Below are 26,196 nucleotides of genomic sequence, written 5' to 3'. Positions count from 1 at the left end.
CGGTGGGCGGGCACAGCTGCAGTTCCTAGGGCTTCCTGAGGCCAGGCCATCACACTCTGTGCTCGGATGTACTTAGTGTCAGTGTCCGCATCTGCTGCCATGTTCTCTGCTTTCTCTGGTTTTCTCACATATATGTGCCATCTTAGTAATCCATCCCAAAGGCCTCCTTCTTGGTCAGAGGGTCTGTTCTGCCCCACGGGGCTGAGTCCAGCTACCTCAGAGAAACAGTGGCTTCCTGTCTGTGGCCTCGGTGGGAGCCAGTCTGTAGCTCTAGCTCGCAGGCTCCCTTCTCTAGTGACTTCTCTAACAGACTCTAACTGCTCACTTACATAGCCAAGATTGGCTTCAAACTCAAGGTCGCCAGAGCTCAGCCTGCTCCCATGCTGGTCTTCCCGCCTCTGCCCGATTTACAAGCCGCCTCCCACCTGCTTTCAGCACTCTGAAGCATCGAATCCCGTCACACCTAACCATGAGTTTCTTTTCTCTCTCACATAAAATCAACAATGTGTGTGTGTGTGTCTCTGTGTGTGTTATGTGTTGGTTGTATGCACTCTTGTGTGTTCAGATGCACTGCCCATGAATATGCAGGGAAGCTAGAAGAGAAGGTTGGGTGTTCTGTTCCCCACTTTATTCCCCTGAGATAGGTCTCTCCCGGAACCTGAGCCCTACAGGTAGTCAGCAAGCCCCAGGAAATCCTGTCCCCCACTCCACCCAGTGCTAGGATTACAGGGTCATATTCCTGCAGAAGTCCAAGCTAAGGTCCCCACACTTGCACATCAAACACTTAATGCAACATCTCCCCAAGCCAACCATTTTTTCATTGTTTTTGTGGAGGCTTGAATGAGAAAGGCATCCATGAGCTCATAGCTTTGTATGCTTAGTCCCCAGCTGAGGAACTGTTTCAGAAGGACTGGGAGGTGTGTCCTTGTGATGAGGTGTGTCCTTGTGAGGGGGTATGTCCTTGTGAGGGGGTGTGTCCTTGTGGGGGTGTGTCCTTGTGGGGGGTGTGTCCCTGTGAGGGGTGTGTCCCTGTGAGGGGTGTGTCCTTGTGAGGAGATAAGGCCTTATAGGAGATAAGGCCAGGTGAGGAGGTGTGTCCTTGTGAGGAGATATGGCCTTGTGAGGTGATGTGTCCTTGTGAGGGGGTATGTCCCTGTGAGGAGGTATGTCCTTGTGAGGAGATATGTCCTTGTGAGGAGGTATGTCCTTGTGAGGGGTGTGTCCTTGTGATGATCATGGACTGACCCTCTAAACTGTAAGCAAGCCTCCAGTTAAATGCTTTCTTGTATAAGAGTTGCCTTGGTCATGGTGTCTCCTCACAAGCACAGAACAGTAACTAAGGCAGCAGTGTTGGTTTGTTTTTCTGAGGCAGGATCTCACTATGTAGTACTGGCTGGTTTAGAAGTGTACACACTTTCTACATGTTTATCTATTCTGGATAGTCTACAGAAATGGGTTACATATGTGAGATCTGTTTCATCTGGCTTTATCATGTTTTCAGCTTTTATGCATGCACAAGGTTCTAGACTCCACATGAGCACCACATCCCTTGTAGTGTGGAGGAACAATCATTTTTTTTTACGACTGTGTTATTCCATTGCATGTTTTACCCCACTCCCACATTCTGTTTGTTCATCTGTTGGGGACACTGAGTTGTTTCTACCTCTAATTTGCTATGATTGGTCTCCTTAAAGAGTACATGCACCTCTGTGAGAGCAGCCATTTCCAGTGTTTTGGGGTAGATGCTTAGGGAAGAACTTAGTCAGACAGACAAGAATGATTTTAACTTAAAAAAAAAAAGACTTATGTATGTTATTTATAGATGTCTATGCATGTGCACTTGTGTGTGCATGTATGTGTGTGCAGGCTTCTTGGTAAAGCTGGAAGCTAGCAAGTCTCAGCAATTCTGTCTCAGCCTTCCTTGGAGATGGAATTACAGGCATTTGTGTGGAAGTGTGTTACACAGGTCCTGAGATTCAAACTGGTCCTCATGACTGTGAGGCAAAGGCTGTGAACTGCTGAGCCATCTCCAGACATTCAATGTTTTAGTTTTTGAGGAACTTCTAACTTCTTTTCCATAGCATCTATAAACTATTTTTCACTCTGACTCACAAAGTAGCAGAGTACCAATTTCTACATATGTGACAATAATTTGGGCTTCATTTGTGGGTTTATAACCATCCTGGTGGGGAGGATGTGGGCTGTGCATTCACCATGGCTATGATTGGTATTTACTTATTAATCAAGGATATTTAACTTCTTTTCATCTGCTCTGTGATGGTTTGGCCCAGGGAGTAGAGGTGTGGCCCTGTTGGAGTAGGTGTGACCTTTTTGGAGTAGGTCTGTCACTGTGGGTGTGGGCTTTATACCCTAGCTGCCTGGAAGCCAGTGTTCTGCTAGCAGCCTTCAGATGGAGATGCAGAACACTCAGCTCCTCCTGCACCATGCCTGCCTGGATGCTGCCATGCTCCTGCCTTGATCATAATGGACTGAACCTCTGAACCTGTAAGACAGCTCCAAATAAATGTTGTCCTTTATAAGACTTGCTTTGGTCATGGTGTCTGTTCACAGCAGTAAAACCCTAACTAAGACATGGTCATCATTCATTTATTTTAAGGTAAGTGTATGATCCATCTGTCCCAGTGTTCTTGGGTCTATAAAGGGCAGGCATGCACCAGTACCCCAACCCCAAGAATGGCCATGTACCTGGCTCTATGAAGAAAGGCCTATTCAAATCTGTTGTCTTTCTGTTGCTGAGTTGGACAGTTCTTTCTATATTCTGGATTTAGCCTAGACAATGTTTGCTCTACACTGTAAATTGCCTTTTCAGTTTTGGGGCAATGTTCTTTGATACAGAAAGTAGGTCACACAGCACAGCTGAAAAGATAAGGTGATGTGACCAGGATGGCTTTTCTAGCTACTCAACTGGCTTTCAGCTGAGCTTGGCAGCAGCAGTCTTTGTGAGGATTTTGCAGGATCTAGTCGGATCTTTGGATCTTTGTGAAGACCTTCATGCTGGGCACAGACAATCCTCATTATCAGCTGCAGTAGCTCTCTCTGAGCTACATTTCCAGAGGACAGGCATTTTCCCTTGATCTTGGCTTAAGAGATCTTGACTTAAACATTGTGATATGCCAGGCATGGTCACAGGAGCCTGTAACCTCAGCACTTAGGAGACAGAGGCAGAAGATCAGGAGTTTTAAGTCATCCTGAGCTACAGGAGTCTCTGTCTCAACACACACACACACACACACACACACACACACACACACACACACACACACACCTTCTGTCCCAGCATTAGCAAGTGGCATGAAGCTCTTGTCGAGTCAGGTGCTACAACACAATGCAGTCTTTACTTTCGTTCCTTCAAACTGCTATCATTTCTAACACCTTTCAACTGGCCTTACAAGTTTGCGAATTCTCATCACTCTTTACTTTTACTTATTAGTGCCAGTCAGTAGGAGTTTAAACAGAGCATCTGCTTTTGGATAATACTGCAGTCTGGGAGCCTTTCCTGAAGACAGCTCCAGGCTTCTTCCACACAGGTGAGTGGAGCTGACCTCAAAGCCTCTCAGAGCACCTATATGGAAAGCGTTGATCTGAGAGTTTGCACAAAGATATGCCAAGGAGACAGTGTCCACGAAGGATACTGATCTTCAGGCTGTCCTGCACCACTACAGGAGGGTGGTTCTTTTGTCCAAAGTGGATTTATCCATGTGACTAGTGTTCATAGGCTCACTGACAAATTGCTAACGCCAGCCAACATTACTGTACAATGGAGGATAAGACACAACTCCTCCCTAAAATAGTTTTTGAGGCTAGACTGGTGAATCAGTGATTACGATGAATGTCACACGGCACGGGGGCCTGAGCGTAGATCCAGCGCCCACGTAAAAGCCAGGCAGCAGTCATTATTAGGGCCTGCTGCCTGTCAGTCTAACCAGTTAGTGAGGTACAGGGTTAATGAGACACTTTATTTCAAAGAAAAATAAGGTGGAGAGTAACCGACAACCCAACATCAACCTCTGGCCTACACACACACACACACACACACACACACACACGTACACCCAAACAAAATAAAAAATAGTAAATTGAATTAAGCAGTGGTATTGGTGCACACCTTTAGTCCCAGCACTTGGGAAGCAGAGCAGGCGGATCTCTGAGTTGGAGGCCAGCCTGCTGTACAGACTGAACAAGGGTAGTCAACCTGGTCTACAAAGTGAGTTCAAGGACAGCCAGGGATACATAGAGAAGTCCTGCCTGGAAAGCCAAAAACAAACAAACAAACAAATATACTAAATTGAATTAATAACATAAAACAAAAGCTTCCTAAAGGTATTCCCAAAGTCTCTGTAGTTTCTGCCATATCCCAACACCATCTGACTGGTATTTTGGGTAACTTCCAAATTAACTCTACTTTCTTGCTAAAGAAATACAATAGAAAAAAGTTGGTCTCTCTGTCAGTCACCTAAATCACTTAGTTTTAGGGTATCAATTCAGCCACGACACTGATGACATCAGAATGGTAGGAACTGAACTGCAGGTCTGAACTACCACAGAAGGCCAAATATCCAAGTCCTAGGTAGAGCCAATCAAGTTGACCCTCTATTTCCAGGAGAGCCAAGGGCACAGGACGTGAGAATGCCATACAGATACAGAAATAGTTAGATCCACCACCACATGGGGTGACCAGGTCCAAGGGCACAAAGTACCTGTGGTGCAGTAATGCTCTTGGACAGGTAAGGAGAACCGAGACAGAGCCTTGAATAGGAAGACTCTGCAGGAAGCTAATTACGAATTATACAGACTTCAATCCTGGAAGTGTTGGGGTCATCTAGAGCCATGCTGTAGATGTCTATTCAGAGTGGCCGTCCCTTTGGTAGCACCATATAGGATCTCCCATGAGTCTGGTCCCTCTGACAATGTTCTTTCCACAGTAGGATTCCCAGAATGACCAAAAAAATGTCAGACATCATAAAATGATATCAATGCTTGCTTTGTCTCTAACGATCAAAATACTGACCTCCCAAATTAAGTAGACAAAGTAACTCTTAGAAGCAGGGGTGGTCATAGGAAGAGCATGAGCAGGTGCAGATCTCTCTCCCTGGACTGGAAGGTTTGTGGGAATGGGATGAAACACTGGCTAAGGTCAGCTGCAGTGTGGCGTAGGTTCTAAAGCTGAATTAAGAGCAACCAAAACTGTATGTCCTTGACGAGGGTTATCACTCAATACGTCAATCAGATGTCTAGCCATCCTGGGGCAAGTGAGGGATGCTCCCGGGGGCTGGCTGGGTATCAGCTGAACGTGAAGATTTCAGATGCAAAGTGAGGTGGACAAAGAGGCCACGTGAAGCAACCAGGAGTGAGTGTAAGGTCGTCTCTGGGCATGAGCATGCTGACACGACTGGGAAAGGAGGAAGCCAACAAAAGGAGAGACCACATCATGCAATCTGCCAAAGATCTTAAGAAGGAAAGTGGGCTGGGGCTGGGGCTTAGCTCAGGTCTCAAAGTGCTTACTGTACAGGCTTGAGGACTTGAGTTGGATGCTACACACTTACATACAAGCCAGGCTGTAAGCCCAGTGCTGGCAGGTGGATGGGGGGTGGGGAGCAGGGCTCTCTGGGCAACCAGTCTAGCAGAGACAGTGAACTCTCTGTTCAGTAAAGGATTTGTCTAAAAAACCAAAACAAAGCAAGACAAAAATCAAAAAACCATGGTAGGGCTGGAGAGATGGCTCAGCGGTTAATACTGACTGCTCTCCCAGAGGTCCTGAGTTCAATTCCCAGCAACAACATGGTGGCTCACAACCATCTGTAATGGGATCTGATGCCCTCTTCTGGAGTGTCTGAAGACAGCTACAGTGTACTCATATAAATAAAAATAAATAATATTTAAAAATAAAAAAAAAAACATGGTAGAGAACCATAGAGGAAGACAGCTGAAGAAGACCTCTGTCTCCAACATGGGGGTACACCATGGGGATGGGGCAGGGAGGAAGTCAATAATATGGCGATCACAGCTATGAAAGGCCATGGCAAACTATTCAGAGCCTCCTTCAGGTATGAAAGGACAGAGACAACAGCACCTCTGTGTTTAGCCACATCAAACAGAGATTCGACAAGACAACCTGGGTCCACTCAAATGAAAAACACAGCTCTGAAGTGGGGTCCTCCACCTTTACCTGGTCTTAAAATCACTCTGAGGGAGTAAGTGACTAGATACTAGAGTTAGGGGTGTTTGTCAGTCTGTGGGCTCAGAGGTCAGGGAGAAACAAGAGCCCAGAGCATTGCTGCACTTCCTCACCGCAAACAGCACTTGAGCCGAATGAAAGGAAAACTAGCTACACTCTTGGTTGGAACCATCGATTCTTCATCTGGGAATCCTACTGTGGGAAGAACACTGTCAGAGGGACCAGACTCATGGGAGATCCTATATGGTGCTACCAAAGGGACGACCGCTCTGAACAGACATCTTCAGCATGGCTCTAGATGGTCCCAGCCCTTCCAGGATTGAAAGCACAAACTGTTAGGAGGTAGGCAGATCCCTATGAGTTTGAAGTCAGCCTGACTATCCCAGACTGTACTGTGACTCACAGACTATTCTAAAAAAGAAGCATAAACTCCAGGCTGAAGTCCCAAAAGATGCTGTGAATGTGAGCTTGGTACATGGTGTTTCTGTCGGAAATACTCTTTCCTATAGCTCCAGGAAGTATAACCGATTTTGAATTTTTTAACTTGGATAGGTTCAGAACGCATCTGGATGTTATCAGTGACAGACAAGCAGAAGATCAGCTGACATTAACATAAACAAGCTTTAAGGCAAACACAACAGTCTAGACATGAGCTAACGAGAGCTCACAGCCATGTCAGATAAGACTCAACATATCGCAGACAGGCCATTCGTTAAAAGGATTGTGACTATGTGATGAGATCAAGATGAAGAGCTCTAAAAGTGAGATGTTAGAATACGTTCTCTGGCCAACAGGAAGAAATTCTGAGTTTACCATTTAAAAAATAACGTTCCTGGGGCTAAAGGTGGCTCTGTAGCAAGAGCATCTGATGTTCTAGCAGGGATCTGAATTCCGTTCCCAGCATCCACATAAGATGGCACATACAACTTCACACCCAGGAGATATGCCTTCCTCTTCTTGTTTCCGTGGGCACTACATTCTTATACAGATGTACACTCATACATATAATTTAAAATAAAATGAAAGAAGCTCCTGAAGTCTAAACAAACTTAACATCTCAATAAACCAATTCTGACAGTGGTCACTTAGACAGTACAGCTGGGACCTCAGTGCCAGGACAGGCTCCATTTAGAATGGGGCAGGTCAAGTCATCTCCATCAGAGACACACGTGGAATTTCCAAGGTAGAGACTGGTGGGGATTGGGGGGACATAGGGAGGGTGACAAGTAGGAACACATCAGATTATTTAACATACTGTGTGAGGGTTAGAAAAGAGCAGTGTTTGAAGTTTAATATAATTAGAACGTGTTTGAAAGTTAAGGATTAGGTATAATGGTCCCTGTTTCCACACTGGCCTTAATGTGATTAGGGTATTCCATGATCAGGCCATGAAAGGCCCCTGGATCACTTATTAGGTCATTTCCTATCATCCCAAGCAACATGTCTTCTTGGAAAACACATTTAATGGGAGTATCCAAGGCTTTTAACATCATGCACACAAAACTTGGCTTGAATCAGAGACTATCCAGACTTAAAAACCACACAGCCGCATTAATACTCCCTCTAGTTACCACGTCCACCCAGCACTAATGCAGGTTCCCCACTAGTAGGCTGGCCAGGAATAGCTAAACATAATGCTAAATTTCAACAGTCTATGAGCTGAGATCCCACAGCTTAAAAAGCAGATGGCGGATTCCTAGGAAATGAAAGGAGCGACGTACAAATAATTTTTTGCTAGCAACAAAAGTCACCCACAACCTTCCAGATATAGCAAATTCACAGTTATTAATTTTAGAGATACCCTGGGATAGAGTGAAAAAAGCTGTAAGGAGAAGTGTTTGGATTTTATTTTCTTTTGCCTTATAAAGGATAATAATTCTTACCATTTTCCACAATCTCAGGTACTAGGAGGTGAAAGGTTTAAAATGATCCTGATGTCATCTGCATAGTTCAAAATGCATGGTTACACAGAATGGACCATTGCCAATACCTCCTCTATGTTTTATTGGATGTGGAGATCTGTGAGGTCTCTGGCCTTAAAATCATCCCTTTAAAAATATTACATTTGAAAGATTCCACTGTGTGATGTGCCATGGCATGCTCACAGAGGTAGGAGAGGTTTGTGACAGCTGACCATCTCCTTCCACCACAAGGATCCCAAGGGTGGAACTCAGGTCATCAGCCTTGCTGGTAGTCATGTCTCACGAAAGAGAAGAAAACCCAGCTGGCAGCATCTGGGCTACCACTGTCTTGCTTCTCCATGCTGCTTGGGAATGAGATTCAGATGCGAACATAAATCTGCTCAAACTGTACCAAGTGGAGAACAAAAACCAAGGCATTTGGTTGAAGTCCATGAGCTAGGTGATTGTCACAGGATAGGCACAGAGCACTCTGCTGAGCCGGCTCAGGCCTGTTTCCTTTACCCTAGTGGGTGTTAATACCAGATCTTCCATGTAAGAATAAGCACTCACCAAGAGACTGCCCACTGCCAACGCCACCTACCTGTACATTTGGAGACCCTGAGTGTTGTGCTAAAGTAAACAGCTAGGACAATGACAATGGTCTTTTTCTGACTGGTCATCCCATAAGCCACATCTATACGCAAATATGAGCTGAAAAGAAAAAGATTGTTTTGATAACGCATCTCACTGTGCTACTCTCAAAGTTGTTACTCTTCTGCCTCAGCTTCTTGAGTAGCTGGAATTATAAGGCCTGCACTACTGTGTACAGCAAGAAGAACAAAATAATTCTGCTAAAACAGGGCATTCACACTAAAAATGACCACAAACCCCAAGACCTGGAGAGACAAGTGAGGAGAAGCCAAGGTTCCCAACTAGCAAAGACAGCCGTGACAGAAAGGTCCCACGCCATTCCAAAATCTCACTGGATTACACAAAAAGGTTCCCTTTAAAAAGACTTTTGAATCAACAGCTATGAGAGCCTCAGTGTTTCAGAAAAAGCCCAGGTTGCATTAGTTCTTTGGTCTGGGGGTACTGATTCCTCCCCAAAGGACCCAATTAGACACAGCTATAGCTATAGCCAGGAAGCTTTTAAACCCAATCAGAAGGAACAAGTTCTAGCAGTGAGATACAGGCTGGGTCCCAGGAGCACAGACTGCAGGGCCCAGCAGAGATCATCTGAAACAAGCCATCCAAACCCTCATACCTTTTGCTATTGAGTCATTTTATATGTATTTCAGAACAGGACTGTCCAGGGACAAATTGTGATATCAACACTGCACTTAGTATGGCAACTGGGTCATCTTAATCTTCAAGGAGCTAAAAATACAATGCCTCTTAGCTCTCAGCCAAGTCAGGCTCAGTATGCTTCCAGTAAAGAAGATTAAAGACATGAACTACTTAAGGTGCTTGCAAAAGAAAGAAAGGGGCAACAGACACATCTCATGAAATGAAAACAGGGTTGTTTTAAAGTACATGAAAGCAAACAGTATGTGCTTAGCTATTACAATGTTCTTTAAACCAACGTATTTAAAAAAGCCCCAATTTGGTGAATGGAAACTCTGTCTCTAGCCCTCAATACTAAGCTAAAATAGTAAAGAAAACATTATTTGTCAATGGGGTTGGGGCTGTAGCTCAGTCGGTAGAGTATGGGAATGGCATGTAAAGAGTTCTGGGTTTAGTCCCTGGCACATGCCTATAATCCCAATACCAAGGAGGTGGAGGCAGGAAGGATCAGAAGTTCAAGATCAGCTTTGGCTCCAACCAAGTGTGAGGCTGGCCTGGGACATACGGGATCCTCCAGGTCTCAAGGAGAATGCAGACAGAGGGACTTGTTGGGATGAGAGGGTAACAATGGGTAAAGCAAAGAGAATACATTATATACACAAGGGATAGAGATGGCTCAGGGATTAGCTATGTGCACTAGAGATGGGTCAGTGGTTAGCTATGTGTACTGCACTTCTAGAGGACAAGTTCTATGCCCAGCACCAATGTAAGACAGCTCACATTAATACAGGTATGAAATCATCAAGGAACAAATTACCTAAAAATAATATGGAGCCATGTTTGATGCCTTAGAAAAAAAAGCACCAAAAAAAAAAAAAACCCAAAAAACAAAAAACAAAACAAAACAAAACAACAACAACAAAAAAAAAAAACAAAAAGAAAAGAGGTAAGGTTTTGGGCTGGAGATGCAACTCAGTGGTGAAACTCATGCCTGGCAGTAACGAGGCCCTGGGTTAAATCATGATCATTAATATCACAAAATAGTCATAAACTAAAGGGTTATCAACTACACCTTCAATGTCCTGTTGTCATCACAGACATGCCCAGAACACCCTTGCCTCGCCAAATAATTTGTACTTGGAAAGGCTAGGGCAGGTGAAACATAGAAAGGAAGAAAGAAAGAGAGATGAGGGAGGGAGGAAGAAAGGAAGGAAGGGAGGGAGGGAGGAAGGGAGGAAGAAAGGAAGGAAGGGAGGGAGGGAGGAAGGGAGGAAGGAAGGAAGGAAGGAAGGAAGGAAGGAAGGAAGGAAGGAAGGAAGGAAGGGAGGAAGGAAGGAAGGAAGGAAGGAAGGAAGGAAGGAAGGAAGGAAGGAGAGGATTGGGGAAGGAAAAATAATCAACTGTGTGTATTAAATTGTGTTCTTCTTTCATGTAATTTGAACATGAAAGGAGGAGTTGAAAACAGTATTTTTCCTGGAACATTATCCTCCACATACAATCCTAGAAGAGTCCCATGAAAATGTCCCAATGGAATCATTATATGTTAATTAAAAATTTTAATTTATAATGGGGAAACTATTTGTGTGAAAACTTGCCTTTCTTGAATGTTTACAATGAAGTTAACATTAACATGTCAAAGATTCTAATATGTCCTAGATAAACTATATACCTAAGCAAGCATTTTCAAACTTTTTTGATACTAGACAGATTTTTAAACAAAAGATAGATTTTAAAACAAATCCCTAGACTCATAGTTCATGGAACACACTTTAGGAAATGGTGGATTAGGGAGGCTAATCATAGTGACATCCTGAGTAGGACAGACCCTTCACAAAGCCCTCCTGCTTAAAACTGAAAATCAACAAACTTGTCCCTCACCTGAAATTTGTGATTCCCTTTATTATGCAAAATTCTAATTATGGTCTTTGATGAACAACTCCCAGGTATCTCTGATTCCAACCATTTAGTCACAGAAATCAGTATCAGTGCTACTAAATGTTGACAGTACTTTATGGTTCTCAAAGGTGCTCTGTCTCTCTCTGTCTCTGTCTCTCTCTGTCTCTCTCTGTCTCTGTCTCTCCCCCCCACCCCCCATTCACCAGGACGGGGAGCCACTTTTAAGATATATAGAAGAGCTAGGGAAGATGACTCAGAAGATAAGTGCTTGTTGAACAACTCTGAAGACTGGATTTGGGTTTCATGAAGCCACACAAAAGCTGGGCACACATGGCAAGTACCTGTAATTCTAGCACTTGGAAGGCAGAGACAAGGGATGCTTGGAACACGCTGGCTAGATCTGCTAGATGGATTGTAAGCTCCAGGTTTACTAAAAGAACCTGACTCAATGAACCAGGCAAAGAACAACAGAGGAACATAACCTGATGCTACTGTGGGCCTCCACACACATGTACACACATACATGCACGCATGTATACAAACCACACCCGCATTTGCACACCACAAACAAGGCCTGTTAGTACTTGAATGGAGACCTTATACGGGCTGGTTCTAACCTATATCCTTCTCACTAGTGAAACAGCTTTTGTGGACAGAGATGGCAGAGCTTCTCCCCGGTGTCCACCCACACTGCTCAAGCCTCCCGAAGCCAGCTTAGGCTTGGGTTCTAATGGACTGTTCTTGTCAGTCCAGTCAGAGATTTCTTCTAGACTGAGTGTGATTCAACTGGCTTTTATATTCTATATATTGTTCTATAATTATCATATAAAGCAGACAAAAGAGTAGGAAAATCCCATGTAAAAAGAGACCCCATTTTTTTGTTTTTTTGTTTTTTTTGTTTTTTTTTTTCCGAGATAGGGTTTCTCTGTGTAGCCCTGGCTGTCCTGGAACTCACTCTGTAGACCAGGCTGGCCTCGAACTCAGAAATCCACCTGCCTCTGCCTCTACCTCCCAAGTGCTGGGATTATAGGTGTGCGCCACCACCACCCGGCTAAGAGTGCCATTTTTAGTGGCTTCCTTTCCCCATGGCAGCAGGAGTTCCTCAGGTGTGAGCTATGCAGGACTGGACTACAGGCTCTCTCCACCAGGAAGCATTCCTTCGTCATCACTTCTAAAAACACCATGGAGCACAGAGACCATCTTCTGTTCTTGTTATACTTAGGTAGTTTAGACTCAGTTCCCCTCCCCCCCCAAAAAAACCGTTAAAAAGAAAAAAAGCAACATATAATACTAATTTCCATTTTAGTTAAGGTTCAAAATCTTTTCATTATCTGAGAAAAGATACTTAGTAGAAAAGCATTTCTTTCTAAGCAAGATAGAAAGCCCATTACATGGAAAATGAGAAAGGAACTTGAAATCCCTACTAGTGTGTGCTGGCTAACATCAATCAGTGCAGGTTAAATGTTTTCAGTGCTATCTTCAACTAAGCATTTCCCTTAAACTAAGAACTACACAGGTATGCAAAAAGAGGGGGTAGGGCCGGGCTGTGGTGGCACACGCCTGTAATCCTAGCACTCTGGGCGGCAGAGGCAGGCGGATTTCTGAGTTCAAGGCCAGCCTGATCTACAGAGTGAGTTCTGGACAGCCAGGGCTACACAGAGAAACCCTGTCTTGAAAAAACCAAATCCAAAAAACCAAAAAAAAAAAAAAACCCCAAAAAAAAGAGGGGGGGGTAGGGCAGGGAGAGGATAATTGGCCGTGCACATAAGGTGAGGCATAGTTTAAGTGGGCCAGGTTCATCAATAATGCAAATAGCAAGGGTGCCCAGCAAGCACCCAAACCTCCCATCCCTGTGCTCCTTTCTTCCACTCGGGAACACATGGGACACTTAGGCAAGGGGTCTTGTTATCAGAGAACCCTCTGACCTTCATTAAGGTCATACCACAATGGAGGAAGAGTCAGTTTTCACGTTAGTAGAGCAACAATTCTCCACAGAGTAGATATGAGTGGGCATAACTGATTAAACCCCAAGGGTCAGAGTTCAAGGCCAGCTTGGAATATACTGTTAGATCTTGTGTACAAAAGATGTAAAAATCAAAATAACTGCAGAAAGCACAGGAAATCTAACTTAATTTGCTAATGCTCTAGGACAACCAGAAACACACTGGAGCTTCCCCAGCAAGTCTCCATACCCCTGGTTCCATGCAGTGGACACTCCTGAAAAGTTATTTAAATACTGAAACAAGTAAAAGTCTTTTGTTGTAGTCTGTGTGTCCATCTTTCTGTCCGTCTGTCTATTTTTTGAAGACAGGGTTTCTCTATGTAGCCGGGCTACCCTGGACCTGCTTTGTACAATAGATTGGCCTCAAACTCAAGAGATTTTCCTGTCTCTGCCTCTCATGTGCTGGGATTAACAGTGCACATTTACCACCACCAAGCTTTCTCTTTATTTATTTATTTTTTGAAGACTGTCTCACCATGCACCTCCAGTGGCCTTCACACTCACATACAGCCCAGGCCAGGTCCGAGCTTCCCTGCATTGGCCTCCCCAGGAACATATGCACCTAAGCAGTGGTTCTCAACCTGTGGGTCATGACCCTTTTGGCAAATCTCTATCTACAAAAATATTTACGATTCATAACAGTTATGAAGTAGCAATGAAAATAATTTTATAGTGGGGTCACCACACCATGAGGAACTATAGTAAAGGGATGCAGCATTAGGAAGGATGAGAAGCACTGTGCTAGACACACACAAACTTAATAAGGGTTTTTCAAGATAGGGTCACAGGAAGCCCTGGCTGTCCTGGAACTCACTTGGTAGACCATACTGGCCTTGAATGCAGAGACTCGCCTGTCTGCCTCCCGAGTGCTGGGACTAGAAGTGTGCACCACCACCACCTGGGACCTATGATTTTTTTAAGTTAGGTTTGAGCTTTTATGGATAAAATAAGTTTGAAGACTTTTTGGCTCCATGGTAGAAGCCCCATCCCCAGCACTGCACAGAAGGAGCAAGTAGACAAATGACCCACAGAGCACTAGGCCTGAGACAAGCAGTGTGGCTGAGAGGCCTCCACGGCTGGAGCAGGTAGGCCTTGCTCGGTCCCTTAAGGAACACTCTGAACATCTAGTCTTCCTGATGTAGGTCAGGCCCACGGTTAAAGCCAGCTTTAATACACTATTAAGTGTTAAAGAATGCCGGGCGGTGGTGGCGCATGCCTGTAATCCCAGCACTCTGGGAGGCAGAGGCAGGTGGATTTCTGAGTTCGAGGCCAGCCTGGTCTACAGAGTGAGTTCCAGGACAGCCAGGGCTATACAGAGAAACCCTGTTTCGAAAAACCAAATCCAAAAAAAAAAAAAAAAGTAAAAAGTGTTAAAGAAAACTTTCGGACGTTTTAAGTAGCAAAATCAAATATTTTTTTTTTTTTGCTCAACTGAGTATCTTAACAGCAGAAAACAGAAGCCAAGAGTGTGTGGAGGACAGATATGCCGAAGGTCGGAGGAGAGGGATTTCCCATTTGGACTACCTCTCAGTCAGCATTCAACCAATAGATCCCTCACTGATGAATATGCAACTGTCCATTGCATGTCATGTTTAGAGTACACAGCAGCTACTCTAAAGGACAGCCACTGCCCTCGGGGGCTGTACAGTCCCTAGTAGAGTAAATGGACTTTAAGCAAAGTTTAACTTCCTTACCCTGGTGCCTCTCTGTGGAGCCCAGTCTGTGTGAGAATGACTAATAGGAAAGAGGAAGCATGGGGACTTGAAAAACCAGGAAAGCTGAATCTTTGTTACTTTTTCTGAGTCTCCATGAACTCAGAATGTTTCAAGATTCTGAAAAAAAAATAATTTTAATTAACAAAAACCCACTACCACTTATTCTCAAGGAGACCATAGAATAATCATTCTAATTTGGTCAGATACATGTACTAACAAGACATACATCTTGGTATGGTAAGATATGCCCACTGGTGCAGTAATGCATGACTGTTAGGAAAGTAAACAGTGCTTTCTGGTTGAATTTAAGGCCCACTCCATAAAATGGAATTCATAACCCATGGCTGATGAATATTCTGCTAAATAGACAAAGCAGTAACTTGTCCATAAATTCTTATCTTTATACCCACGGGAAAGTATATCTGCCAGTCCTCATCAGAGAAGCCTCTTTGGTAGTAGAGGCAATTAATACCGAGACCCATAACTGGCCAGCATGCAGAGAATAAGAGATTGTGTAGTGCTCAGCTCTAAATGGGACATCTACATCATACCCTCAAAACCCAAAGCTCAGAGATCATCGTGGAAGAGGGGCAGATAGACTGTGCCAGAGGTAGCAGACATCTGCAGTGAAACAGTATGAACTGAGCATGTCGGGCCAACACACACACAAACTCACAGTAGCTGTGACATGCACAGGAGCCACAGGAGATCAAGCCAACCAACATCCCAGCACGGACTGGGAGGAGCCCAAGAAGTCCCGCCCCAGGCAGAGGAACTAGTGGCAACTGACACTGCTGGGGAGGGAGAGTCAAGAGTTCTTCAGGGGCATGGTCTCTGAAAGGCTGTCCATGCTGCAGGACATGGTTCTCCATCTACACACAGATAGGCAGCACTGAGTGAACTCAATGGGTTTAAAAACAGGCACATGAAGTTAGGAGGGAGAAGGTTTACAAGGGAATAGGGAAGGAAATGGAGGAGTGGCAGTGGCAGTAGAACTTGGCTTTGATAAAAGCATTACTATAATGCATGTAAGTTAAAAAAAATCTAAATTCATATGAAATCAATCTATTCAGCTACTTTCTCTTAAAGGTCTTTTTTTTTTTTTTAAGGAATTGGTACAGCTTGGAAGCTCTTAAACTGTTAATGTAGATTAGCCCAAAGATGAACAGAGTCGCGGAGCATGAACTACCTAAGAATCTCAGAAATTATTCAAAATTAAAAGTTCTTTGATAAAAATTAAAAAAAAAATAACAAAAATTCGCTACCACCTACTATAAGAATATTAATCCATAGAACCATAGAATATTTATTCTAAGCACTGGTTTTTGTAATTTTATCAGAACACATGTTAACCAAACATAATTTTGCTGAAGATGAAAAATACATCATCAAGGGAAATTTCCACTAAGATGCTAGGAACACTGCTACACAAAATCAGTCAAAGAGGACTGAGGTGTCCTCTCTGCACACAAAGGGCATGCGAAGCTCCACAGCAGGCTACTACTGCACCATTCCAACCAAGTCAGTGCCTCAAGGGTCAACTCCACTTAGACACACGAACAACCACTGTACACTTACGTGACAGAAAGGCAGGGCACGGTGCTCGTCTTTGTGTATTTTTTGTGTAGCCCTCCATCCTCCCAACCTTCCCAACAGTGGAGAACTGTCCATAAGCCAGCGGAGCACACCAGCTCCCTCAAGCCCCATGTTCTCTCTTTAGATCAAAGCAAGTTCACTCAGTGCCTCCAGCCCAAGCAGTGAGCAACATGGCAGGTGATATAACATGCATGTGTATATACATTCATGCATGTGTGTCCTGAGTAGTAAAATTAGGTGAAGCTGGAGAGAAGACTGAAAGGAACAGTATTTGGTTCCCATGATTGCTATTAAGTGTAATGTTATGATTTTAAAAAATGTAGAGCTGGAGAGATGGCTCAGTGGTTAAGAGCACTGACCGCACTTCCAAAGGTCCTGAGTTCAAATCCAAGCAACCACATGGTGGCTCACAACCATTCATAATAAGATCTGACGCCCTCTTCTGGGGTGTCTGAAGATAGCTACAGTGTACTTACATATAATAAATAAATCTTAAAAAAATGTAACTTTTTTTTAAAGAGCACAGCCTAGGTCCAACAGGTGACTGGTTCTCAGACTTTAAGGCATTGCTACTGCTTTGTTACACTAAATTTTGCAGATTTATTTCCATCACCCTGGGGAGAAAAGAGAAGGAAGGCAGGAGGTTCGTCCATATTGGAAACACTAAGCATGCTCTCTTCTTCAGACAACCTCCACGGACTCAGCCTAATGACATTCGAGGTACAGCTGCTCTCTTATGATCACAAGAGGCTGTCTGGCCTAGGACTGCACAAAACAAACTTCATTCCATCCTGAGTGGTTGCTTACCCGTTTGTCAATGTCGTTGTGCTGAAGCTGCACAAAGCGCGCACTGATGGCTGCAATGTAGCTCTGCTGATTGGAGAACGCAACACGCCCAGCACCTTTCGGGTACTTCAGCTCTGGGTCCGTGTCAATGCCAGCATAGCAAACACCACCGTACAAACGGTCCATTATCATTGCCAGTTCAACTGTAAGAAAATAAACATGTCTATATATAACCATCTGGAGCTACTCACCCAGGGAAAGGGAAGCGATCATGCACTTTAACTACAAAAAGAAAGCCCAGGTCACAGCTCTTGAAGAATATCCACATTAGTCTTTCAACTCCAATAGAAGAGCTACTCATTGGGTATTTTAAAATAAAATACAAAGCAATTTACATGTATATACACAAGGGGTTATGCAGTCATAACTAAAGCACAGTATTAAAGAAACACTGTAGCGTTAATTTGTCCTAATGTCTAAAGGACTATTTAACTTACTGTCCTGGGCCTGGGAGGGTAAAGCAATTCATGGTGGCCTAACAAGTTATGGAAAAGCAACTCCTTATGAGCCTGAGACTGAATACAGCTTCTAATGCCTCTTTGCCATATTAGAGCTGCAGAATCAATTCCTTATTCTATCTAGAGACAATGTGTCTACAAATATAGATTCTGGCATTGATAAAAATGATAATGAAGAGTAGACTCTATCCCAACTGAAAATCTTCACAGCATCCCATACTGAATTCTAAATACTAACATTAGTAAGAACAGCAACGTAGAGCCAGGAAGCTATCTCTGGACTGTTAAACACACACCCGGCAACCTTGCTAGAGCTCTAGGCTAATGCTTCAGTCTACGGCCCTTGCCATGTTTCTTGCCCTGATTTTGGTATATTTACAAAATGCTTACAGAGAAGTTATTTTGGAATTGGAACATTCCAAAGATCTGATATTAAAAAAAATTATGCCCACCGTCAATCAGGGCACCCCCAAGAGACACGTGGCACTTACCTGTGCTGCCAACTGCCTGAGGTAACTGTTTACTTGAAAGCACCATCTCTGGATATGGCCAGTCCTTTGAGGCCACTGCCTAAATCCAAAGACTCAGGCCTACCCCTCGGAAGAGACCTAAACCCATTGTCCTTCAAAACCTACATATGGCATTTGAAAAGAAGAAAACAGGAAAAATAGACAATGACCAGAGCCAATGCTGCAAACACCACCACATTCTTCTGGTGGGATTGGGCAAAGGTTCTGCGGGCGCAATGGTGTGTTAGGACACCTGTGAGTTCTTCAAACAGATGTAAAACCAATTCATTCTGGCAGAATGAGGTTGCGAAGGCAGTAAGAAAAACTGTCATCATGTCAAAAAGGCGTCACTGCACTTCAATTTCTTTGTATACTAGACTGCCTAACATTGATTCCCCCCCCAAATGCCCAGTTTTTTTTTTAAAGGAAAATGAATTATAACAAAATAGTAAGTTTCAAATGAGAAAATGAACTAGCACCAACCAGCCCAAGGGTAAGTGGCATGGAAGGCCAAGTGGCAGAAAGCCATCCCAACAGTGAGAGTTGCAGAGTCCCAACAGCTGGAAGCACCTCTGGTTAAAGCCAAGTGGATTGTGTTGCAGCCTCCAGACAGCACCTCGAACACCATTCCCTTGCACAGTGCAACAAGAACTGCACCTGCACCCTGAATATCAGAGGCCAGTGGTTCCTCACTCTTTATCCTCTGACGGCTTAAACTTTTCCTCACATGGACGATGTTATTCTGAGCAGAAAGCAGGCTACTGAAGGGAGGATTGTAAATCATATCCATTAATACATTTTTCTTGGAGAAATAAGTAACATGAAGGCCCAGGAAATTAGATACTAATTTTCCAAAGACCAGGTTTGCTGTGGAATAGGAAAGAGAGGAAACACTCCAGTGGCCAGGCAAAGAGAGCCAGAAAGGAGTCAAACAGCACTGTCCTCTATATTAAGGACTCAGAGGACCTGGATGACAAAGGAAGCGAGTAGCTGGAAGGTTAGTCACTTGCTCTGCTTAAAGAGGAGTTAAGAGTGTCTCTGCGTGTTTCTACACCACAGCAGTCTCCAGAGGAGCTTAGGGATCCTGACTCCAGAAGGCTCTGTCCATAAGCATACACATTCCATTACTTTATGAAGCTTTCAGTGGAAAGTCATCTTCGCATGCCAAAGACTAGATCATGACTGACATTACCGGCAAATAATAATAATAATTTCCATTCATGAGCTATATAGTCATTTTTGTGTGTATGTGCACATGTGTGAGACGACAGAGGTTAACCTCGGGTGGGTGCCTTTCCTCTGGAGCTGTCCACTGGGGTTTTGATACAGTGGTTTCTTTCTTACTAGGGCCTAAAGCTTGCCTGTTAGGCCGGCTGGCCATTGAGCCTCAAAGATCCTGCCAGCACCGCCTCATCACTGCTGAGACTGGAAGTATCCATTGCTGTGCCCGCTTATCACTTGCTTATGTGGGTTCTGTGGATCAAAATCTTGCTTATGGATTGAGCTGTCTCCTGAACTCTACAGTATTTTCTTGGTCATTAAATGTGTCTAGCTTTTTTTTTTTTTTTTTTTTGGATTTGGTTTTTTTCGAGACAGGGCTTCTCTGTATAGCCCTGGCTGTCCTGGAGCTCACTCTGTAGACCAGGTTGGCCTCGAACTCAGAAATCTGCCTGCTTCTGCCTCCCAGAGTGCTGGGATTACAGGTGTGCGCCGCCGCCCGCCGCCACCACCACCACCTGGCATCTTTAGCTATTTGAGCAACAATGTTTTACTGAAGTGAAAGGCAATTTGTTAAAAGGCAAATAAAAAAAATAAACATACCTGAAGTAACTGAAGGAATAGCTTTTTTTTTTTTCCTCAAGGAGGCTGACAAATTTTTATCTAATTCATGTTTTTTTGAGGGGGGGGATAAAACTATTTATTTATTTATCTATCTATCTATCTATCTATCTATCTATCTATCTATCTATCTATCTATTTATTTATTTATTTATTTATTTATTTATTATTTATTTATTTATTTATTATTCTCATGTAACCCAGACTGGCTTCAAACTCTCTGTGTAGCTAAGGATGACCTTACCCTCCTGCCTGTGTAGCTAAGGATTCCTTTTCCTCCTGCCTCTATCTCTTAAGTACTATGATCACAAGTATGTGCCACCACACCTGGCTTTAGTGGTCCCAAGGTCTGAACACAGGGCTCATGGATGCTAGGCAAGCCCTACCAACTGAGTCACACCCTCAGCTCTCCACATCTATATTTTAACTGCAGTAAGTCTATGTTATGATCACCTTTGAAGAAAAAAAAAGCAAACAACTGTTTACAGTGAACCATTTACTCAACTCTTAAGTCTTCCTGAACTCATACTATGCTTAAAAGCTAGTGTGATGTCCCTTAAATACTAACCAGGGTTTCCAATATTAAAAAAAAGTAGTTACCCTTTCAGTAAGAGTAATCCTTTTTCAATAATTTTAATACTAAAAGACAGCAGAAAGAGAAACTTAATCCATCCTGTACTGGATGGATGACTAGCAAAAGCAGAGTAAACTTAACTTCTCTTAAGTTCAATAAATCTCCATTCTGCGAGTTTCCCATTTTTAGTATTCATTTTTATTTGTATGTGTTTGAGTGTCTACAGAGACTAGACGAAGGCGTTGAAGCCCTTGGATCTGGAATTACTAGGCATCTGGAGCCACCCAGTGTGGGTGCTGGGACGTGAACACTGGTCCTCATGATTGAACTGTAAGCGCTCTTAAGTGCTGAACTTAAGTTTTTCAGTTTACCAGAAATGTTGCAACATACAACTACTTTAGAGGTTAGGTTTAGAAGTTTCTCTACTGTGAGGATCATTGTGAATGCAGGAGAGTCCTGCACACGCCCCTTTCTTCTCTACTGTGAGGATCATTGTGAATGCAAGAGAGTCCTGTACACGCCCCTTTCTTCTCTACTGTGAGGATCATTGTGAATACAGGAGAGTCCTGCACACACCCCTTTCTTCTCTACTGTGAGGATCATTGTGAATGCAGGAGAGTTCTGCACACACCCCTTCTTCTGATGCGAGGAAAGCAAGGGTGAAAAGAGAGCTGCCATTTTGACTTTCTAGAAGGAAAGAGGACATCAAGTGATTGTTTAGACAGACAACTAAATGTTCATGGATCCCTTCATCTGTGTCTGCACAGATGAACCATAACCTTGCCGTGAAAACTGAGTCCTATTGAGTAAGCCCATGAGCATGAATCCTCAACCTAAACCTCCTTCAGTGAAGTGGGTAGGATAACTCCCTGGAGCACAGTAAGAAAGGAAGGCTCAAGAACTGGGCATACAGATGAAATAGTGTGGCAGCCACATGGAATTCATGTAGACAGCAATGAAGAGTCTACAAGGAAGTGCCTCAACACCACTTCTGACCACTCCCAGTGTTCTTAGAGTGTGCCTAATCACCACAAAGGTGAGGAGAAGTTGGCAGGGTTCATAGATGTGTGCAAGGGCACACTGTATCTTAGCCCATATGCTCACATCATTTCATGATCTGCTCCCATAGCAGCAGCAAGAGTACTGTGAGCCCTGCTCCTGGGCTGAGAGTCATCGCGTCACACACCAGAGAGGGAGGCAAGAATAACATAGCCGTGGGAAGCACCCAGGATTCTCTTGAGTTCTGGCTTGTGGTGGCTACACTTCTAAAGTTGAATCTGAACCTGTTATGGTTCCCTGGACCAGCTCCTGATTCTTTAGAGATAAGACAAAAGTTGTAGCTCACCAGAAAGAAAGTGTTGATGATTCTCCCCACTCCACTCTACCTCGGGCTCTGTCCCTCTTGTTTAGCTGCTTTCCAAAGCCAGCCTGAAGGCTGTCTAAGACCGGGACACCGAGAACCAAGCAGGGTGGCAGAGGAGTGAGGATTCCGTGAGTCCAGAAGGCCACTTTTTCTCTTTGGAAATACACATAAAATGAGCGGGAACAAGGCATGAAGCCCCTCATGACAACAAGGCAGCCCTGGCTTCTGAGAAAAAGGAGGATGAAGTTCTAGGCTTCTCTTTATGCTGATTCACAGGGGTCAAGAGGAGGCTTCTGTTCTGTCAGATGAGCCCAAAAACATTTTAAACGGATGGCATGGAAGCACTAAATCAGAAAGGGAACTTTTGTTTAATTTCATTAAATCAAACTGATACCAAATTGCACTTTGAACTAGACACCCTCCCAGATCTCCACTGGATAAAACAGCTTTCATCAGCACAGAGCCTAGAGCTGAAGCACAGACACCACAAAGACTTGCCCTCTATTTGAATAACGTCTCCTTTCTAAAATGCAAAGCCTACTGCTTACAACCTCTCAAGGTCATCATAAATCCTGACGGTGAATGAGTCAGCTCCAGGGAAGGCACCTGACTGCTTCGTCTTGCTTCCTCCCTGCTCTTAAATCTTTGCTTTGAATTAAGCTGGCTTCCCCTCTGCTCTACAAACATCAATTCATCCCAGCCTAACTCTGGCTTTATGCGGGCTCAGCCTGTTGTGGACATGACAATGTTTGACAGGATCCGTGGGCAAAGGTTTGTTTGTGAGGAAGGGGGTGAAACACAGGCCAGCATCACAAAGTCCTTAGTTCTCCAAGGACTTCAAACCTGGAGTTTGTCGGGTCACTTTGGACTGAACTTGCGGCTGTGTCTACTGCTGAGAAACTTGATATTCAGCAATTTTGGTCATCTACCACCTCACAGAACAGAAGGGGATATGGCTACAACATTTTCTAGTCACAAACCAGAATACAGTGCCCAGTTCATGTGGACTACCAGAATGTGTGTACAAAATGTCTGAAATAAATGAGCCTGAGGACACTGAGATGATTATTCTCTTCAGCTTTTATCTGGACATAAAAGCATAGGGTTAGGGAGGAGGCAAAGAAGGAAGCTTCAGGATTTGCCATGGACTATTAGCAGGGCGGAAAAAGAAAGGAAAGGGAAGAATGGCAGAGCAAGAGTTAACAAAGACCAAAGAAGCAATACTAGAGAGGCCATAACAGGCTCTCGGAGCTCGAGGCGGCAGCCTCTCAGGATGAAGTCACTATGCAAGGCCAAGTCTGCTCAGTGCTGGAAGGAAGTCACCAAGTGATGAACATGGTTTGAAGGCAGAGGTACCACAGCTTAGTTATTTAAGTGGTCCTCAAATCAGACACGTAAATCAAGAAGACGGAATGAAAGAAACACACGTGCATATGAGGTCTCGAGCATGGGGAGCCAGATGGTTCAGTCTCCACTGGGGCCCTTCGCAGCCCCAGCCCGACACTGAGAAGAGGTGTGTGTGTGTGTGTGTGTGTGTGTGTCTATTGGAGAGGTCCTAATGCCACAGGGCCTTTCCTGTAAGGGCACTCACTCCTATCACATGGCCAAAGGTCATATGGTGGTCTCTAGCCAGCAGAAAAGACTCTAGAGAATATGCAAACTTTAACCACATGGGGGCAGGATGGCTCTACCTACAGCTTTCTCCCCCCTCTTCAAGGTGAATGCCCTGAAAGTTGGGAGATCCGAGAGTTGGGGCAAGTTGTTCTTAGGTTGCTGCTGTTACTCAATAGGAGTAATAGAAAGGGGGCAACAGACAACAGCGATGTGCATTGCTTGACCTCTGCCCACAACTGAGGGATGAGAAATCTCATCCAGATATGCTCTTCATCCGATTCCTTCATGCTCGGGTTAGTTTCCCTAGGCCTGTGATTTCCCCTACCAATCTGAATTTTAAGAAGGAAGTTTGACTTTGACCTGGGTATGATGGTTCATATCTGGCAGGAGGATTATGACTTTGGTGACACACAGTCACCAGAGTGAGACCCTGTCTCAAAAAAAAAAAAAAAAAAAAAAAAAGGATTCTGCCAAGAGTAGGAATATTTAATTTGATGGATTCCCTATGCCCACTCAGGATAGTACTTGCTTCTTTAGAGGCATTTCTATTAGGATGGATTCAGGCTAATTTCTAATAGAAATTTCTATTTCTAATAGAAAACCCATCAGAGATCATAGTCTCTGTCAGAAGTAAAACAAACAAACTCAAAGGAGCTAAAGGAACAGTGTAGGTGGTGACATCCCAACCACTCTGATGCTAAAGGACAATCTCTGGCCAAGAATAAAGTGCAATTTATCCCAACAGCTAAAACCTGACCTACCGAGTGAGGCCCAAGGAAGAACTTTAAAATATTTTATAAGGAAAGCACTTGGGGCTGGAGAGATGGCTCAGCGGTTAAGAGCACTGACTGCTCTTCCAGAGGTCCTGAGTTCAAATCCCAGCAATCTACATGGTAGCTCACAACCATTTGTAATGAGATCAGATGCTCTCTTCTGGTCTCTGAAGACAGCTACAGTCTACTTATTTATTTATAATAAATAAATCTTAAAGAGAGAAACAGAGAGTAAATGAATGAAAAGAAAGAAAGAAAGAGAGAGAGAAAGAATGAATGAATGAATTAATTAATTTATAGTTTGGAGAGCTGGCTCAGGGGTTAGGAGCATTGACTGCTTTTGCAGAGGACCAGGGTTTGTTTTCCCAGCACCCACGTCACATGACTCAAGCACCTGTGACTCCAGCTCTGTCCTCAGCCTCCACAGGTGCCTGTGTGTGCATGCTGCACATAAATTCTGGCAGCACAATAAACAAACAAACAAAAAAAATCTTTAAAAAGGTCCTATATTTCAAGACCAAAATGACAGTCTTCAACTGTCAGTAAGCCTCTTGTGTTCTGCTCTCAACACTTTGGTTTCCTATATGAAATGTCCTGTTTAACACAGGAGAGAGCCAGTCACTCAGTTCAGGATGCCACGCCCTGGCTTATATTAAACAGTGGACTTCCTCCCCGCCTAGCCACCAGCTGCTCTCTAAAGCACTGTCAAGTGCGCTGGAAGTGGCAACTCCGGAAGACCGAGTGACTAGGTCTCTGCTACTATCTACCAAACAAACCAATTTTAAGGCAAAAATAACTAACTTAAAAAAGAAAAGAAATCCAAGATTTATTAGGTATAATCTCTAGGCAAAGAACACAAATCTTATTTCTGATTAGATATCTAAATAGAAATCTTTTTAAAATATTCTTTCCTCCCTCCCTCTCTTCTTCCCCTCCCTCCCTCTCCCTCTTCCTCTCCCCCCCTCCTTCTCTCCCTCTCCCTCTCCCTCTCTCTGCATTTTGAGACAGGATCTTATGTAATACAGGCTTGCTTGAACTCTCTATGCAGCTAAGGATAACACTGCATCCTGCCCCTCCTGCCACCTTCTTCCCCACACAGGGCTTACAGAGGTGTGCCACCAGGCCCAGCTCCTGCCTTCTTCTCCCCCACACAGGGCTTACAGAGGTGTGCCACCAGGCCCAGCTCCATCACCTAGTGTTAGTTCTGCCTGATTCTAGAGCTTGCAGCATCCTGCTGATGTTGAACACTGGGTACAATGTAGCTTATAAACTGCACTTCTAGTGACTTAAAGACAAGGCCTGACTAGTTAAAAGCCAGTTGTATGACTTTATGATTGTGGGACATTGTTTTTAGACAGGGTCTTACTGAGACAAGCTGGCCTGGAACTCAGGAGGTCCACCTTCTGCTTAGGGTTCCAGGTCTGTGCCCCCATGTCCAGTTTCGGGACTTTCAAGGATTCTCATGTGGAAAGAGTGCAGGGGTCAAACCTTAAAACAACTTCTGCTGCATCGTAGCTATTGCAGGGTATAGCAGTGACTATCCAACTGTGAAACCCATGTGCGGTGAAGGCAGTCAGTGAGGGTTCCTGTCCTCCTCCAGCCTTGCACAGCAACAATCACAAGTGTTGCC

General features: G+C 44.1%; 1 protein-coding gene across 9 annotated transcripts in view; it reads right to left on the bottom strand.

Moving 5' to 3' along the window:
- The window catches only part of Cpeb3 (cytoplasmic polyadenylation element binding protein 3), a 185,448-nt gene that overhangs the window by 4,996 nt on the left and 154,256 nt on the right, over positions 1 to 26,196 (bottom strand). For all 9 annotated transcript variants that reach the window (XM_052186656.1, XM_052186680.1, XM_052186657.1 and 6 more), the window contains exon 9: positions 17,398 to 17,579. In XM_052186656.1, coding sequence (XP_052042616.1) covers positions 17,398 to 17,579 — 182 coding nt within the window. The remainder of the gene's footprint in view (positions 1 to 17,397; positions 17,580 to 26,196) is intronic.

The sequence above is a fragment of the Apodemus sylvaticus genome, chromosome 1, assembly GCF_947179515.1.
Source record: "Apodemus sylvaticus chromosome 1, mApoSyl1.1, whole genome shotgun sequence".
NCBI classification, from domain to species: Eukaryota; Metazoa; Chordata; class Mammalia; order Rodentia; family Muridae; genus Apodemus; species Apodemus sylvaticus.
The sequence above is the reverse complement of the archived record's forward strand: the minus strand, read 5'-3'. Positions and strand labels throughout refer to the sequence as shown.